At 39.8% G+C, this 19,503-nt stretch overlaps 1 protein-coding gene across 7 annotated transcripts in view; it reads left to right on the top strand.

Moving 5' to 3' along the window:
* GANC (glucosidase alpha, neutral C) overlaps positions 1–19,503 on the top strand; it is a 76,794-nt gene that overhangs the window by 1,808 nt on the left and 55,483 nt on the right. For 6 of the 7 annotated variants that reach the window (XR_003001432.1, XR_003001431.1, XM_024732559.1 and 3 more), the window contains exons 2-4: positions 2,467–2,529; positions 4,043–4,151; positions 12,507–12,634. Coding sequence is in view for 4 of the 7 variants with exons in the window: in XM_024732559.1 (XP_024588327.1) it covers positions 2,467–2,529; positions 4,043–4,151; positions 12,507–12,634 (300 nt within the window). In the remaining 3 variants the exon portion in view is untranslated. The remainder of the gene's footprint in view (positions 1–2,466; positions 2,530–4,042; positions 4,152–12,506; positions 12,635–19,503) is intronic. The other variant, XM_024732560.1, reaches the window with a different exon arrangement.

Raw genomic sequence — 19,503 nt, 5'->3', positions numbered from 1 at the left:
ACTTTATAGATTGTTTGATTGCATGTCTTATTTGCATATTTTATATTTGTGGACTCAATCTCTAGCCTTCTCAATTCCCCACGGAATTAATTGATATTAATAGCCTCTCATGAAATACTTGAAGGATGGTTAACAAAACCGGAAGAATTGTTATCAGAACTCTTTTTTTTTTAACGTTAACATGGTGGTATTTTATTTATCTTATAAATTTATTTATTTTTGGCTGTGTTGGGTCTTCGTTGCTGCGCAAGGGCTTTCTCTAGTTGTGGTGAGCCGGGGCTACTTGTTGCGGTGCGCGGGCTTCTCATTGCAGTGGCTTCTCTTGTTGTGGAGCACGGCCCTAGCTGTGTGGGCTTCAGTAGTTGTGGCACGCGGGCTTGGTAGTTGTAGCTCGTGGGCTCTAGAGCACAGGCTCAATAGTTGTGGTGCACAAGCTTAGTTGCTCCACGGCATGTGGGATCTTCCCAGACCAGGGCTCAAACCCGTGTCCCCTGCATTGGCAGATGGATTCTTAACCACTACGCCACCAGGGAAGCCCTGTGATCAGAACTCTTAACACATGAATTTCAAACAGGTTGCTTTCCAGGTTCAGCTAAGTACATCTCTTCCTATATCATTCCAGAGTTTATTCTTCAAAACTGGAAAGATCTTTGACATAAACCACAGCAAGATCTTTTTTGACCTACCTCCTAGAGTAACAGAAATAAAAACAAAAATAAACAAATGGGACTTAATTAAAAGCTTTTGCACAGCAAGGGAAACCATGAACAGGACAAAAAGACAACCCTCAGAATGGGAGAAAATATTTGCAAATGAAACAACAGACAAAGGATTAATCTCCAAAATGTACAAACAGCTCATGGAGCTCAATATCAAAAAAACAATCCAGTTAAAAAATGGGCAGAAGACCTAAATAGACATTTCATCAAGGAAGACATACAGATGGCCAAGAGGCACATGAAAAGATGCTCACCATCACTAATTATTAGAGAAATACAAATCAAAACTATGATGAGGTATCACCTCATGCTGGTCAGAATGGGCATTATCATAAAATCTAGAAACAATAAATCCTGGAAAGAGTGTGGTGAAAAGGGAACCCTCCTGCACTGTCGGTGGGGATGTAAATTGATACAACCACTACGGAAAACAGTATGGAATTTCCTTTAAAAACTAAAAATAGAACTACCATATGACCCAGCAATCCCACTACTGGGCATATACCATGAGAAAACCATAATTCAAAAAGATACATGTACCACAATGTTCATTGCAGCACTATTTACAATAGCCAGGACATGGAACCAACCTAAATGTCCATCGACAGATGAATGGATAAAGAAGATGTGGCACATATATACAGTGGAATATTACTCAGCCATAAAAAAAACGAAACTGAGTTATTTGTAGTGAGGTGGATGGACCTAGAGTCTGCCATACAGAGTGAAGTAAGTCAGAAAGAGAAAAACAAATACCATATGCTAACACATATATATGGAATCTAAAGAAAAAGAAAAGGAAAAAAATGTTCAGAAGAACCTAGGGGCAAGATGGGAATAAAGATACAGACCTACTGGAGAATCAACTTGAGGATACGGGGAGGGGGAAGGGTAAGCTGGGACAAAGTGAGAGAGTGGCATGGACATGTATACACTACCAAACGTAAAATAGCTAGTGGGAAGCAGCCGCATAGCAGAGGGAGATCAGCTCTGTGCTTTGTGACCACCTAGAGGGGTGGGATAGGGAGGGTGGGAGGAAGGGCGATGCAAGAGGGAAGAGATATGGGGACATATGTATACTTTGTTATAAAGCAGAAACTAACACACCATTGTAAAACAATTATACTCGAATAAAGATGTTAAAAATAAATAAGAAATAAAAAACATTGGCCCCTAGATTATCAGCATCGTCTTAAAAAGCAAAGGATTTTCCTTCTCTGTTTCTATCCTTATTCTAGCACCTCGTACATACCTCTGTTATATCATTTGTCAGGTTGATTTGTGATGTTGGTTAGGCTGTCAAAGAAAACTCAGACACAGTACTTCTTATCTTCCTCAGAGCCCAACACTCAGCAAGAAAGTTCTGAAAATATTTTGTTGAATAAGTAGGGTGGGTGGGTTGTTTTTGTTGGTCCGGTTTGGGGCTTTTTGTTTTTACTCCTTCAGATTTTATTGTTGTAGCCATAGCCTTCAGTCATTCATTTTAAAGAACCCTTTCTCATAAGTGACAGTGCTCTTTTTCTGTTGCTTTCTGAGCAATCCCAGAACTTCATGTTTTGTTGTTTACCATGGGTGGTTTACAAAAGGATGTTGTTCTGCAGCAAACACATTATTGTGTTATGGCCATGACACAATTTTGCATCACAATGATTTATGTCCCATGATTTGTATTATAGTTAGAGAAGGTACAAAATTTGGATTCACAAACCCTATGTAAAATAAGTTTCTTAAAATGTCTTTTTATTAGTGTTGAAGATGAAGCTGTGGATAAAAAGATTTTCAAAGACTGCAGCAAGATTGCTTTCTACAGGTAAGAAGAGGAAGTATATTACCTAGATAGAATAGTTCTGAAAATATTTCAAAATTGATATTTATTAAATTTTTGAGAACTGATAGACTTTCTGAGGAAAGAGTCAATTAGGAAATTCAGTGATTAAAGAATTTATTGACAGGAGAAATTCACCTTTACTACTCTAGCTTAACTCCTGTATTATTTTATTATTATGTTATTAATTATAATTAATTATATTATATACTTATACATTATAATTAACATTACTGTGTTAATAAACAGGTATTTTAAAAGTCAAAGTGTTTTTCAACTAACGTTAAAATTTTGAATCTTTGAAGAAATAATACTTTTACATGGTTCAAAAATCAAATAATATAAAAAGATACACATTGAAAAATGTTACTCTCTTTCTTGTCCCCTTCCACCCCATTCCACATCTTTCCCTGTAAGTAACCAGATTTATTAATTTCTTATTTATCTTTCCAGTATTTCTTTTTGTGAATGCACATATTCTTATATCACCACCATTCTTAGGCCAAGTAGCTTTCTATATACACTGTTGTATACGTCTTTTTTTCTGCTTCATAATTTATTCTGAAGAGCTCTGTATGAGTATATGGAAATTGTCTTCTTTTCATAGCTGTATGGTATTCCATTGGGTAAATTATAATGTATTCACTCTCCTACTGCTAGACCCTTGGGTTGTTTTCAGTCTTGCTGTAACATCACTGCCACAGTGAAAAGCTATACATATGTCATTTCCTACACATGCAGGTATATTTGTAGGATGAATTTCCAGGAGTGGGATTACTAGGTCAAAGAGTAAATGTATTTGAAATTTTAACTATTACCAGATATCCCTCCATAGAGATTGTGTCATTTTGCACTCCCATCACCACTATATGATTGCCTATTTCCCCAGAGCCTCAAAAAATACTTCTTTAAAACTTTTTTGAGTGTCTACCTTTATGTGGTCCTGAAACTGAAATCACCAAAAATTATCTCATACAACTTTCTAATTTATACACACAACTCTAGAGAAAGAAAATCATATCATTGTAATTCTGAACAGGCACCTTAGAGGGAATTCTATAGTGAACTCCTGGTCACCTTGACAAACCACTGGATTATATTGGATTTCCACTAAAATTTATTAAGTTTCAATTAAAGTATACATTTCATGGAAGGAGGAAGGGACATCAACAAGCTAATACGTGTCACCTATGAAAACTGCCCCACCTTCTCAATAAAGGGGACAAAATACCATCCTTGAGTAGTGTTATGGTGAGCAATTTTATTAGTACTCTTCTTATTATTTTATTAATTGCATTAGCACTCTGCTTATTAATTTTCTTAGCTCTCTAAGTTATTGATACTCCTTTTAGTGCTTTATTGGAGTACTAATATACTGCTTGTGCCCAGTTCACCTACTATTGAAGTGAATTTTAATGACTTCCACATGGTAATATAGTCTTTTGGAGGCTGAGAGTCACAAATCATTCTCAGACGTCTGTATACTCCAAATCTGTAGGCGTCAGAAACAGCGGCTCTCCAAGAAGTCTACCTATCGGGCATTACTGGACTCGGTCACAGAAGGCAAAGAGAGCACCAGGTTCCAAATCATCAACGAAGCAGCTAAGGTGAGAAAAAGTATTTTCTACAGAGAATTATTTGTTTCTATATTTATTTGGGTTGAATGAAGTAAATTTCCACAAAGGCTAATTAAACTATGTATGCTTCAAAAACAAACTTTGTGAGAGAAGTAATGCCATCTTTTTAATAGCTACACAATGCTACTTTAAAAGTAATACGACTATCAACATATAGATGGCCTTGTATCAGATGCTTTCTTAGATGTTTTACGAATGTTATTTCCTTTTAATTAATCTTCAGAATCATCTAAGAGGTACATTGCATTGTCCCTAATTTTCAGATAAGGAAATTGAAGTCTAAAAAGCCACTTGCTCAAAGTCATAGCTAGTAACCAGAATTTTCACCTGTGACTGTAGACTCTGTCACGTACCCATGCTCTTTTTTATCACTATTACACAACATACCCTCAAGCAAGGTACAGATTCAGTGAATGTCCAAACCTCAAAATGTGAGTGGGCAAGAGGAACAATGGTCTATGCAGTTGAATAAGTCACAGATGTTCCCACCCCTAAGCTGCGTCACTAACAGATCACCATAGTTGTTACATACTGAAAGGATTAGAGCAGTATCCTAAGTGCTTTTTCTCAGCTGTCAAGTTTTCACACTACTTCAGATGGGCCAGTCACAGAGGAAGTGCTGTGGGCCGGGCTAGGAAGTGTGGTTATGCACAAGTAGTTGATGCTTCCAACCTGACCCTCACTTCACATCCTCCCCTGTCTTCGAAAGGTGTCCTAAGCTTCTAAGGCCTCCCAGACCAATCTGGTTTAATTGGTAATTCGCTGAAGGACATAGGTAAAGACGTGCAGTCTAGTCCCATAACAGCTTAGATAGTAATTCCATCAGCTCACTAACAAATCCCAGTTCTGGGAAGCAGACTGAGAAGACATCCCCACTTTCACTGCAGCATTGTAAGAGATCTTGTGACTACCGTAGAGCTTGCCGTATAACATTACACTGAGGAATCTTCTCGGAGAAGACAGAGCAAACACTGCCCCACAACATCAGGGCATTCTCTGTAACATTTGTAAGGCCTTTAACTTCGTCGGGAGGCTCAACTTTATTCCCAGGCCGGAGGAGCAATGGCACAGTGAGGAAGGCTACCTTCCATATGAAGTTTTAGAGATTTTAGTCACTTCAAAGATGTAGAATTCTCTAACATAGCTTTCTTGCCTGAATTCAAAATAGGGGCTAGAATCATATCAACAGTTTGTGTTCTCTATCCCCGTCCCTTTTTCCCAACTTATGGTTACTTAAGGATGTAGTTGTGGTAGCAGCACACTTAGTTCTTTTCTCTTAACTACACTGAAGGGATGGTTAGCCTTTCTTCAAAACCTAGTGCTGCTTCTTAATACCACTCATTTTTTTCTGGAGGAATTTCCCTCCTTGCTTGGCATCTGTGCAACCTTTGAGTTCACAGCTCATGGTAGAGTACTGATCCAGGTCTCCCAAACTTTACATCCTTTTGTAGCCAAGTTTGAAAGCTGTTCATGGGAAAACATGGGGCAGCATTAATTTCTTTCCTAGAGAGCCGCCCGCCATTTGCATGTGGTCTAATAGCCCAATACCCCGCCAAACCCCTGTATTCAGGGTCAGCAGAAGCAGCTGGCTCCAGGAAATGCAAGGAGTCCGCCAGAGACCTTCCAGGAGTCGGTAGGTCTTTAATACCAGCAGTCAGTTCCCTTCCTTTCTCATTTTTCCTGTCATTTGCTCTTTTTCCTTCTTGCCTCTGATGTGTCTAGCCCCAGAGAGTTGTAGCTGTCCCATGGTCAGGGACAGTCCCTTTCTGTCCTTGGGGAGGCTCAGTCTGTTGAGCACCTGAACAATCCACTGTCGTGATGACACATGCCGAGGCAGAGTAAATGAGGCACTCGGAATACCAGTGTGGGCCAAAATGCAACTTCTCGATGCATCTCCATACCAGTGAAGTTAGTGGTAGATCCTCTCACACTGCCTTTTACAAGACTATAGGTCAGTTTCTCTGTACACACCTCTCTTTGGATCCTGAAAATATGAGGGACAATGCTGTTCAGGTCAGGTGCCAGAACCAGAGCCCACCAGCTATGGACGCCTTCAAAGGAGAAGAAGCCACAGTCCAGGAGGACCCACAGGAGCTCAGCGCAAGACAGCACATGGCTCAGAAGGGAGCTGAGGAGCCGGACAAGCAAGGGCAAGTGATCCAGGATGTCAGCAACGTGGCTCCCAAGACTGAGAACTCTGAGGACCCCTTGGAACAGACACAATGTTCAGGTGTTGGAAATAACAGTGCTGCACAGGGAATCTGCATGCTCTGATGTCAGGCAAATGCATGCAATGTATGTTTTGGGAGGTCACCCTAAAATTCTGAACTGAATGTCATTTTAATGTCCTCCTTGTCACTTGGAGTTGAGATGACTCATAGGGACTTAAGGCTTTGTGCCCTCTATCAGTTTGATAGGGACAACAAAGATCCAAACAGTAATTTCTAAAGTTGTCTGAACCTTGTATCCTGCTCACTGCATAGTCAAGGAGCCTCCATTAGAGGTTTTTTCTGGGATGAGATGGGTGTTTCATGGGAGATTTCACAGTAGGATATGGTATGGATATGGTCTGGAGATTTTTTAAAAGCCACGTACATCCACTTATTCAGAATGATAGCTTTTTATTTCAGGTTCAGAGAGACAGAGCCCAAAGTCTAAGAGGATCATATTCAGCTCACAGCTGCAGTTCTCAGATTTCACTGATGAGGCAGATTCTGACAAACCGAGCGCTCTTAGTGCCTACCTGCCCTCACACCATTAAAACTCTTAAAGCAATAATTTTGTTGTTAATTTTTGAAATCCTTCTTCCCAATTCCGTTCTCCCAACCTGCTACTTAATAAGCAACCAGGAAACAGAACCAAGTTTCATTCACCATTGTCTTAGTGAGCTCACACTGCTATAACATAAACTGGGTGTCTTATAAAACCTTTATTTCTCACAGTTCTGGAGTCTGGGAAGTCCTAGATCAAGGTCCCACTTCCTGCCCTGTAGACTGCCACCTCCTTAGTGTACAGTTGACCCTTGAACAACGCAGGGGTTAGCAGTGGAAAATCCAAGTATGACTTCACAGTCGGCCCTCAGTATACATGGTTCCACATCCACAGATTCAACCAACCAAGGATTGTATGGTACTATAGTAAGTATTTATTGAAAAAAAATCCATGTATAAGTGGACCCATGCTGTTCAAATCTCTGTTCAAGGGTCAACTGTATATTCACATGATGGAGAGACAGCTAACTCTCTGGTCTCTTCCTGTAAAGGCAGTAATCCCATCATGACTCCACCCTCATGACATCATCAAAACCTAAACACCTCCCAAGGCCCCATCTCCAGGTGCCATCACATTGAGGGTTAGGGCTTCAACATATGAATTGAAGGGTTGGAGAATGGGGAAGGTTTGGGGAGGGGGGAAAATGACACAATTCAGTCCATAGCAAACATGATATTCCTGGGACACAGTAATGTTACAAAACAAACTGAAGTGTTGCCCTGTGTGTTGCCTCTAGGTCAGGACATCTAGGCTCTGAAGAAAAGCTGGTTGCAGGTTCAGATCCCTAAGTTTTCTCACATAGTGTCCTATTTCTTATGACAAAATAATCAGATATTTGATAAAGAAGCTTCCAGAAAATAATCTTAAAGGAGTTATCAGTAAAGTGTTGACTGCTTTTTTAGACCTCTTTTTTTCCTACTACTATCAATTTTTTACCTTCAGTCAAAATTTGACCTGGATTGAGAAAAAGAGAAGATCTAGTCTTGTGACACCAGAGCAGGGAAATTTATGCTATCTTCTGAGTGTACCTAAAAAGCACTGCTAGCAAGGCTATTTGGAACAGACCTACGTCTTTGACCTACTTTATATTGCTAATTTTTATGCTTTTTCATGACATGGATGAACTATTTGGCAAAATGTTTATTTTGCAGCCTGTTTGCAAGTTTTCACTGGTGACAACACTTCTGGCAGCTTCTCCAAGGATGCAGGGATATCTCTGAGCACCTCCATGAAGTTATCCCTTGCGTCTTCATCTAAGCAATGGGACTTGGCCCAACCAGCCACCTCCTCAACAGATGAGGAACAACTACTACTTGTTAACCAGGACTGTTTCTGCAGAAATGGCCAGGAACAGGCAGCTTATTGGGGAACTGGCCAAGCAATCAGAAGCATACCTGGACAGGCTAATTGTCCTTGGGGAACATGCTAATGCCCAGCGTGAACTTGCCAGCGTTCTCCATAGAGAATCAGTGCTTGCAATAAACCAACTGGCTACAACTATGGAAGGGGCAATAAGTGCCCTACAGCAATTTAATGAATCTTAGACCATTCTCTGAATCCTGGAAGGTCTTGACCAATAGCTGAGAGAGGTCCTTGCTCACTTCTCTAGGCCTTTTAGGTTAACTATTCCTTATAATATAGTAGAGAGACCTGGTTCCAGAGGACAAGCAAGATCTACCCATCACGGAGAAGTTGATGGGGTCATAATTTCCCTTATTAATACCCACCACCATTTAAATATATGTTAGAGGGCTGTTCTGTTAACTCAGTCATAGTCTCTACTAGTTTGGGGTGAAATTAAAAAAAAATTTTTAATGTAACTGTGATCCATTCCACTGCTTGAATGTACAGACAAGGCTGTTGTTACCACCATGATTTTTATAACCTGTCTCATATTTTTGCCCTTGTGGCCAAAAAAACTAGACTTAGGGATGACAAACTACTGGGTTTTATTTTTATTCGGTATGGGAGAAATAAGATAGGAAAAGGGAATTTATGCTCTCCCAGATTATGGGAGGTGAGCCTCTGAGTGAAAAACCAAGTAGAGACTTGTGGTACTAAAATGAACCTCCAAAATGTATTCCTTTCTTTGAGGATTTATTTCATCTTCTCTGTGTAGGAGGACATTTACACATCTTAAATCTTTCTAGGGGAGCAAAACCCATGCTGTCTCACCTTATTTTAAATGTTTAATTTTATGTTTCTTCACTTATTTTACATAAATCCATCTTGCCGCAATCTTTACTGCTATTCTCTAAATATTAACATTAAATAATTCTGAGTTTATGCAGTCTAACTTCTGTAACAACATATTTTTTTGTTTTTGCTTTTTTTTGCGGTACGCGGGCCTCTCACTGTTGTGGCCTCTCCTGCCGCGGAGCACAGGCTCTGGACACGCAGGCTCAGCAGCCATGGCTCACGGGCCCAGCCGCTCCGCGGCATGTGGGATCTTCCCGGACCGGGGCACGAACCCGTGTCCCCTGCATCGGCAGGCAGACTCTCAACCACTGCGCCACCAGGGAAGCCCACAACGTGTTTTTTATTGTCATTTTTAATCACTAATAGAGATTCAATAATTTATTTGTATATTATTTTAAAATAAATATCCAAACAGGTCTCTAGAAAACAGAAATGTTTAGAAATTCTTAATGTTTTAGATAGAAGGATATAACATTCATGTCCAGACTTTTTGACAGCCTGGTTTTGGTTGAAGAATTGGACAATAACTGGCAGTTAAGAAGCCCAGGGAAGTGGTTTATAAACTGTCATGCACAGAGCCCTGAGGTTTCCGTAGAGGAGTCTCAGAACTCAATGCAGGGAGGGGAGCGGGCTCAACGGTAGGGGCTCTGAGCCACTTCCTGCTGTTTTCAGTCCAAGTAGCTTTACTTATTGGACTTCTGAGAGTCTGCTGCTGTTGATTTTTTAAGCCAGTAAAAACGGCATGAGCCAGATCATACAAGCAAATGTATACTAAGGTCTAAGGAAATTATGTGCTTGGAATATGAAGCTATGTTGATGATAATAAGAGATAAGAATGAATTTGGATATTGACTTTGAAAAGGGTTACCTATTGGCAAAATTGGTTTGCTTAATTAAGTTGAAATGAAAACAAAGTGGGGCTTTGACTCTGATTTGTATGTTTGCTTGCCTAGGGTTATTATAGGAAAAGCAGGGTTATTGCTACCTTCTCTCATATAATTAGGATTCTTTACTAGGCTGCAGCCTCAAGAACAGAACATATCAGACCAGTCTTTGGTTTAAAAAAATAAAAATTTTTAAGAAAGTTATTTTACTAATAATGGGGGGGATCTCTGAGTATATAAACGAAATGCAATTTGTTAATCACATATAAGGGACAACCTGTGTGCCCTCTGCTTAGGATGTTCTTGCCCATTTTTGCCTACCCAAAGTCCTACTAATCCCTCAAGGCCCTGCTTAAGTCCCTCTTCCTCCAGAGAGATGTCCCAGAACCCCTCTCCTTACAGTCATCAATATTCCCCTTCCTTGTTCTCCCGCAGCACATGTCCTCATCCTATCTCAGCATCTATCATAAAACGCTTTACGGTTACAACATAGGTGTTGCATCTCCTCTAAATTGCACTCTCCCTAAGAGTTTAGCCATCCTTTTCACAGCAGTCAGCACCTCACAATATTAGATGCCAAATAAATGTTAGTTGAATTAAATTTGAGAGAGTAGTGGAAATTTATGTCTAACTTGGGAGGGAATACATAATCTAACAGGATTTCAGCCTTATACTTGGATACATTTTCAAATCTTAGAATTCTGATGGCACACTTGAAGTAAGCCAAATATACAAAAGAATACTAAACATATAAGCAGTAATTACAGTATGATTGGGAGTGGGGGAAAGGGGAAGGTGTTGGCCAAAGAGTACAAACTTCCAACTATAATAAGATGACTAACAGCATAGTGATTGTAGTTAATAATACTCTATTATATACTTGAAAGTTGCTAAGAGAGTAGATCTTAAATGTTCTCACCACAAGAAGGAAATGGTAATTATGTGACTTGATGCAGATGTTAGCTAATTCTATGGTGGTGATCATTTTTGCAATATACAAGTATCAAATCAAGGAGTTGTACAACTTAAACTTAAAGAATATGTCAATTATTTCTTAATAAAGCTGGGGAAAAAATTATTATTGTATGATCAGTACTACATCATAACCTTGTTTTTTTTTTTTGTTTTTTTTTTGTGGTACACGGGCCTCTCACTGTTGTGGCCTCTCCTGTTGTGGAGCACAGGCTTTGGATGCGCAGGCTCAGCGGCCATGGCTCATGGGCCCAGCCGCTCTGCGGCATGTGGGATCTTCCCAGACCGGGACATGAACCTGTGTCCCCTGCATCGGCAGGCGGACTCTCAACCACTGCGCCACCAGGGAAGCCCCATCACCTTGTTTTAAGAATGTCTGTAAAAGCAGCCACAGCCTATTTACCATTATTTACCTGGTCACTCTTCAGTGTCCTGTCACTGTTCAAGTGCCCTTTCCTATATTCTGAAGAAGCAAGGTTCCAGTAACATCGTTTTGTGGGGGAAGGATTGTTTTTGTTTTTGTTTTTTAGTGCTGCATTAATATTCTCCCTGCTTCCTATATCTTGCTTGCACCACAGCATACCTGTTTTGTGTGTTACCTCACATAGGCTACCCAGCTTAGCCTTTCATTTAACAGACATTATAGTAACAATACACAGACCCAGTTGTAACCAGAATTTGGCATCATACTGTACTTAATGATTTGCAACCAGTGCAGCATGGCACATCAGTTGAAAGCCACTGTTTTAAGATATTTCCCTAATCTTGATGCCTCATTTTGTAATCTAAATCCAGCCATCTGTGCCTTCAGAGTTTGTTATTGTTTTATTTTTCAAACTCTCTATTCTCTTTATGATTCTATGTTGCTTCCATCTTTCATCGTAGGCAGTATTTAACCTAAATTCTCCATCCTCTTGAGAAAGCTGAGAATATCCCAGCCTCTAGAGAAAGTTCCCCAGACCTTAATCTAAGTGTACAGGAAGTGCCTTGATTTTAGCACAGGAAGCCTTATTCATCTACAGTAGAGAACCCCAATGACCATCATTTTACTGTCTATTCTTTTCTATTCTGTGGCTTGTTACCCTTCATCTTTCGTTCAACTGGAATCCAGTTACTCTAGTTTTAACACCAAACACTTATTCTTAAGATACCTGTACTTTATCATAGATACAGTGGGCTACATGTCCCAATTTTCCAAGGGCAGTTTCAGTTTATGCCTGTCATCCACTCTCGTTATTAATAGAGAACCCTCTCACTCTTAACAGTCCTGGTCTGGACAATTATATGTTTGCCTAACCATAGAACACATAGGAGGTGTTTGTTTCTACTACAGGTAGAGCCAAGCAAGTACATGTAGATTGGAAAGCCTTTCCTTCATGATTGCCATTGTTCTCCAATTTGCTTGGCCTATAATAATTTAAACATAGTTTTCTAATTATCATAATTTGTAGAACTGACCTGGGTAACCTGTTGAAACTAATCTCGTGTGTGTTCCCAGATTCCTCTCCTGGCTGAAGTTTATGGTATAGAGGGAAATATTTTCAGGCTTAAAATCAATGAAGAAACACCCTTGAAACCCAGATATGAAGTTCCTGATGTCCTCACAAGCAAGCCAAGCACTGTAAGGTAAGCCAAGAAACACACTACCTTGGATACACCCTCAATATGTTCTGTCATGATACCTTGAGTAGCAGCTTTTGTATGAGTCTCTTAGTTTGCTTCTTCAAAGATACAACCATTTGCAGAGTTAGTTTTTAGTTATTTGGGGATAAATTTATCCATTTTGATGTTATCCATTCTGTACTCTCTTCCTCCACCATTTGACTCATCAGCACTTATTAATGGGGAGAAGCAGAGCTTCTGATCTTCTCTCCTCCTGACAAAGTAAGCGGTTTATCAACCAGACTTTGGGAGCAAGCAGGAGAGCTGTTGAATTGACTCACTCAGATGAACAGCAGGGCTCCAGAGATCCAATGTACTAGCAAAACTCCCATGCTTACAGTAATTTATACAGTTAGACTGACTCACTTTTAATTAACGGCAGTCTCAGAAGTCTAACATATAATCTGTCTTAGAGTCAGAGATAAATTAATAATCAGTTTCTAGGTGGAAAAAAATCTTTAGGGAGTAAAGCATTTTTCATGTACCTGCAGAATCTGCATCAGTTCTCAGCACATTTTCTGGTGATATTTTAACTTGGTTCTGTCTGTTGGTTTGTTATTTTCTTTATATCATGTCACTAAGGGAATATAAGATTATGCCAGATGCTTTAATTTTCACTACATCATTATCATAGTTTTATGTAGATTATTTTTTCCATGAAAATCTAATAAAAAGTTAATAAATTATGGGACTTCCCTGGTGGTCCAGTGGTAAAGAATCCGCCTTCCAATGCAGGGGATGCAGGTTCGATCCTTGGTCAGAGAACTAAGATCCCACATGCCGCAGGGCAGCTAAGCCTCCACGCCACAACTACAGAGCCCATGCGCTCTGGAGCCCACACACTGCAACTAGAGAGAAGTTTGCGTGCTGCAACGAAGAGCCTGTGCACCGCAACGAAAGAGCCCACATGCCACAACAAAGATCCTGCGTGTTGCAATTAAGACCTGACACAGCCAAAAAAAAAGTTAATAAATTATAAGGAGAAATTAATTTAGCTACGCTAGAACTATCATAAATTTAAAATATATCAGCGAGCCACTACTATATGCTAAGAACTTAGGAAATAAGAATTAAAAAGGGACTATTCTCATGGCTTTGCAGTTTGGCAAATGAGAGAGAGAGAGAGAGAGAGAGAGTGTGTGTGTGTATTTCCTCTTGGTCACATTACATTATTTTTTACTCTCCTGGACGATTCATTTTACTAGTAGACCTTTAACATTTTTACATCTGTGTTCATAAGTAACATTAGTCTATAGTTTTTCTGTGCTATCTTTGCCAGGTTTTGGAGTCAGGGTGATATTAGCATTGTGTAGTAAATGTGGTATATTAGTTTTGCTTCTATTTCCGCCTTTTTCTAGAGGACCTTTGGCTACAGTAGTAACTAAAAACTACATTTCTCCATTTCCCAGACTCCCATATAGCTAGTTTCTGATGTAATTCAGGTTCCACCAATCAGATGCACTTACAGTTATCTTGATTTCAGAACTGAGTCTCCCATTTTGCTGATGTGCATCGGCAGCTATAGAATCACTCTAGAGCCACTAGTTAGGGCAGTGGTTTCCCGATCTCTGGATTGCAGCTGAGTTGGCATGATCCTGGAGCCCAGCAGTTGCCACATTGACTTCTGATTACCCAGCTTCCTGATTCCAGCTAAGAGAGAAGTTCTGTTGGCCTGCAATTATGCAGTATTGTTCTAGGAGTCATTACTGGACACTCAGCCAGGAACCTGCTACCTCAAACCTTCCATGATGTTGTAAGCTAATAATTCCTCCATATTAAGTCATTTACTTTCTGCTTAAAATAGCCAGAGTTGTTTCTGTTATCTGCAGTTGAGTTTTGGTTAACATAGTCATTGATATCAGAATGAGTATAAGCAACAGACCCTCAAGGATGGGAATCTGAGCTTAGTTAGCTGATCTACGTGGACTTAAAGGCAGTGAGGACCTGGTTTTCATTAGACGGTGAGATATTAATGTTTGGGGCTGAATACTACCCTCCCCAACCAGACTCATATGTTGAAGCCCTAACCCCCCCATACCTCAGAATGTGACTATTCTGAGACAGAGCCTTTGAACAGGTAATTAAGTTAAAATAGGGTCGTTAGGGTGGGCCCTAATCCAATATGACTGGTGTCTTGTAAGAGGAGGAGATGAGGATACAGATAACACAGACAGAGGGATGGCCATGTAAGGACACAGCAAGAAGATGGCCATCTGCGAGCCAAGAAGAAAAGCCTCAGAAGAAACCAAACCGGCTGACACTTTGATCTAGGATTTCCACCCTCCAGAATTGTGAGAAAATAAATTTCTGATGTTTAAGCCACCCAGTCTGTGGTATTTTGTTATGGCAGCTCTAGCAAATTAATACGACTAGCAATAAACCACAGCATTCTGTGGCAGTCACTTAAATTACTACTTGTGGTTGCCTGAAATAGAGTGCCTATTGAAAGCATGGCTCGGGCAAACCAAGTGGTGGGGCCATAGCATAGCATGATTGCCATACAAAATTCAAAACTCTGAGGTGGCCTGGCTGCTATTAATTCACTGAAGAACTTAAAGAAAACAGCAGTTTCAGGCTTTTAAATTGTCAGAAACCTAACATATTTCTATGACAATCCTAAATGTCATATCTACAGAGTCCTCGTAGCTGAAAATCGGAATTAGATTCTGTGGTTTTCTGAACTAGAGCGTAAGTTGAATTCACAGCTTCATCAGGTCTATGAATTTAGGGCATCAGCTGTGAAAAGGTAGGACTCCCCAAAATTGAATAGCAACATTTGGGAAGATTTGGATAACCCTGAGTCCCAAACCTCAAAATTCCACTGAGCCTCCCAGTTCAGCAGAAGCAGCTCCTTCTACTCCATCTGATAAGGCTGATCTCACCTGCTTGGACACCCTGTGTTAACCTCACCTGAAATATACTGTGCCAGGGGATTCCAGTGCTCCCTGTGCTTCACCCTTACCACCCTTCACTGCCTCCAGACCCACTATCAAGTCAGACCCCAACATGCTTAGGGAGCCAATTACAATCAAACCCAGGAGGAAAAGGCTTACACACCTAAAGAATTAAAAGATTTTATACTGGCAAAAATCTGGGAAATATGCATGGAAATGACTTCTGAGGGACTTCTAGACCAGAAGGAAGGACCATAATTTTAGGATCATGCTAAATTTACTGACATGGGTACAGGTACCAGAGAATCCAGATTTAATATGCTAGCTTAGACAGCTGAAAGTGGTTCTAATTATTTGCTTGGTTAAGTATAACTTGAACTCAGCTATGGACTGTGCTGAATGAAGCTGAGATACCAGAAATTCCTTGGCCCGTGTAGAAGATATGATTCATAGACTTAGGGAGATAAAGATGTTGAAGTGGATATGTCATATGCATCTAGCCCCTAATTCTGTTCTCCAAAGGATCCAAAAGATACTCCCTTCATTGAGAAATACATTAGTGAGGGAACACTTAGAAAGCATTATAGTGAGTGAATGTCTTTTCTGAGCTAGAGATAATGGTGGGGATGGTACCGTTAAAATGGGCTCCCTGATTTCAGTGGAAATGATGAGACTCTAGGTGGCAGAGTCAAAGTAGCAGCATTTAGTTGTAAGAGACAAGGTAGACGTGTTTCCATAACAGGGCCTGTGTGGTACGCAAAATGGCTCAAGCCTCAGGGCAGCGCACAATACATCAAGGGGTCCATTAGGCTGAAATAGATGGACTAGAATCCTACTTGACAGAAAAATCAAAAGAACTCTCTTTAGGTTTGATGAACAGTGAGACACAACCTCTCAAACTACAAAGTTAGTTTCCAGAACCCAAAGCATCTTGCTTGAGGGGCAGGCCTAGAATCCATGGAGGAGGTTGTAAAGATATAATAAGATCATAAACTATCCCTCCTAATCCTCCCTAATGAGGCCTGTGACCAGGGTGACTATGCACTAGAAAAATATCTAGACCTAGGGATTTAATTTTTTTATTTTTAGATCTTTATTGGAGGATAATTGCTTTACAATGTTGTGTTAGTTTCTGCTGTACAACAAAGTGAATCAGCTACATGTATACATATATCCCCATATCCCCTCCCTCTTGAGCCTCCCTCCCACCTTCCCTATCCCACCCCTCTAGGTCATCACAAAGCACTGAGCTGATCTCCCTGTGCTATGCAGCAGCTTCCCACTAGCCATCTATTTCACATTTGGTAGTGTATATACGTCAGTGCTGCTCTCTTACTTCGTCCCAGCTTCCCCTTGCCCCTGTGTCCTCAAGTCCATTCTCTACGTCTGCATCTTTATTCCTGCCCTGCCACTAGGTTCATCAGTACTGTTTTTTTAGATTCCATATATGTGTGTTAGCATACGGTATTTGTTTTTCTCTTTCTGACTTACTTCACTCCGTATGACAGACTCTAGGTCCATCCACCTCATTACAAATAATTTAATTTCGTTCCTTTTTATGGCTAATATTCCATTGTATATATGTGCCACATCTTCTTTATCCATTCATCTGTTGATGGACATTTAGGTTGGTTCCATGTCCTGGCTACTGTAAATAGTGCTGCAATGAACATTGTGGTACATGTATCTTTTTGAATTATGGTTTTCTCAGGGTATATGCCCAGTAGTGGGATTGCTGGGTCATATGGTAGTTCTATTTTTAGTTTTTTAAGGAACCTCCATACTGTTCTCCATAGTGGTTGTATCAATTTACATTCCCACCAACAGTGCAAGAGGGTTCCCTTTTATCCACACCCTCTCCAGCACTTATTGTTTCTAGATTTTTTGACGAAGGCCATTCTGACCAGTGTGAGGTGATACCTCATTGTAGTTTTGGTTTGCATTTCTCTAATGATTAGTGATGTTCAGCATCTTTTCATGTGTTTGTTGGCAATCTGATGTCTACTTTGGAGAAATGTCTATTTGGGTGTTCCACCCATTTTTGGATTGTTTGTTTTTTTGATATTGAGCTGCATGAGCTGCTTGTAAATTTTTGAGAATAATCCTTTGTGATTCTTCCAATCCAAGAACATGGTATATCTTCCCATCTGTTTGTATCATCTTTGATTTATTCCATCAGTATCTTATAGTTTTCTGCATACAGGTCTTTTATCTCCTTAGGTAGGTTTATTCCTAGGTATTTTTTTTTCTTTTTGTTGCAGTTGTAAATGGGACTGTTTCCTAATTTCTCTTTCTGATTTTTTGTTGTTAATGTATAGGAATGCAAGAGATTTCTGTGCATTAATTTGTATCCTGCTACTTTACCAAATTCATTGATTAACTCTAGTAGTTTTCTGGTGGCATCTTTAGGATTTTCTATGTGTAGTATCATGTCATCTGCAAACAGTGACAGTTTTACTTCTTCTTTTCCAATTTGGATTCCTTTTACTTCTTTTTCTTCTCTGATTGCCATGGCTGAAACTTCCAAAACTATGTTGAATAGTAGTGGTGAGAGTGGACACCCTTGTCCTGTTCCTGATCTTAGAGGAAATGCTTTCAGTTTTTCACCATTGAGAATGATGTTGGCTGTGGGTTTGTCATATATGCCCACTTTCTGGAGAGTTTTTATCATAAATGGTGTTGAATTTTGTCAAAAGCTTTTACTGCATCTATCGAGATTATCATATAGTTTTTAATCCTTCAGTTTGTTGATATGGTGTATCACATTGATTGATTTGCATATATTGAAGAAACCTTGCATTCCTGGGATAAACCCCAGTTGATCATGGCATATGATCCTCTTAATGTGCTGTTGGATTCTGTTTGCTAGTATTTTGTGGAGGATTTTTGCATCTATGTTCATCAGTGGTTTTGGCCTGTAATTTTCTTTTTTTGTGATATCTTTGTTTGGTTTTGGTATCAGGATGATGGTGGCCTCGTAGAATGAGTTTGGGAGTATTCCTCCCTCTGCTATATTTTGGAAGAGTATGAGAAGGATAGGTGTTAGCTCTTCTGTAAATGTTTGATAGTATTCACCTGTGAAGCCATCTGGCCCTGGGCTTTTGTTTGTTGGAAGATTTTTAATCACAGTTTCAATTTCAGTGCTTTTGATTTGTCTGTTCATATTTTCTCTTTCTTCCTGGTTCAGTCTTGGGAGGTTGTACTTTTCTAAGAATTTGTCCATTTCTTCCAGGTTGTCCATTTTATTGGCATAGAGTTGCTTGTAGTAATCTCTCATGATCCTTTGTATTTCTGCAGTGTCAGTTGTTACTTCTCCTTTTTCATTTCTAATTCTGTTGATTTGAGTCTCCCTTTTTTTCCTGATGATAGACCTAGGGATTTTAAGTGCTGTCTCTGAGCTTATATAACTCCTGGGGATCCAAAGCATCCTAAAAGTCTATGTGTCTGATTGGGCTGTTGGAAGTCAGGTGATAAATAAACAAAAGTTTCATCTTTCCATCTCACTTTGGACTGAGTGAATCAATAACCCAATCTGTGTTATTTACTCAGTTTCTAAGTGTAGGGTTGGAACGAGAAAGAAAAGCAAAATGTTTAAATTCTATGCACCAACTTGTTACTAACCTGTCCAGACCAAAGTAATAATGATGATGAGAGCTAACATTTACTGAGCGCTTATTATGTGCCAGGCTCTGTGCCAAGTGCTTTACATGTGTTATCTCATTTAATCCTCTCAAAAAGCTCTATTTGTTCTTGCTTTTATCATTTCCACTTTACAGATGAGGAAACCAAGAACTAGAAAGATTAACTTGTCCACAGTTATACACCTAGTGCGTGGGAGAGCTATGTTTAGTCCAGGCTTTCTGACACCAAAGCCCATGCTCTCAATTATAGCTCTCTACTGCTTTATCTGTGCTATGTCACATGAATATTGATTTACTA

Source organism: Neophocaena asiaeorientalis, unplaced genomic scaffold (genome assembly GCF_003031525.2).
Source record: "Neophocaena asiaeorientalis asiaeorientalis breed wild unplaced genomic scaffold, Neophocaena_asiaeorientalis_V1.1 scaffold119, whole genome shotgun sequence".
Taxonomy (NCBI): domain Eukaryota; kingdom Metazoa; phylum Chordata; class Mammalia; order Artiodactyla; family Phocoenidae; genus Neophocaena; species Neophocaena asiaeorientalis.
This window is presented reverse-complemented; position numbering and strand designations above follow the sequence as displayed.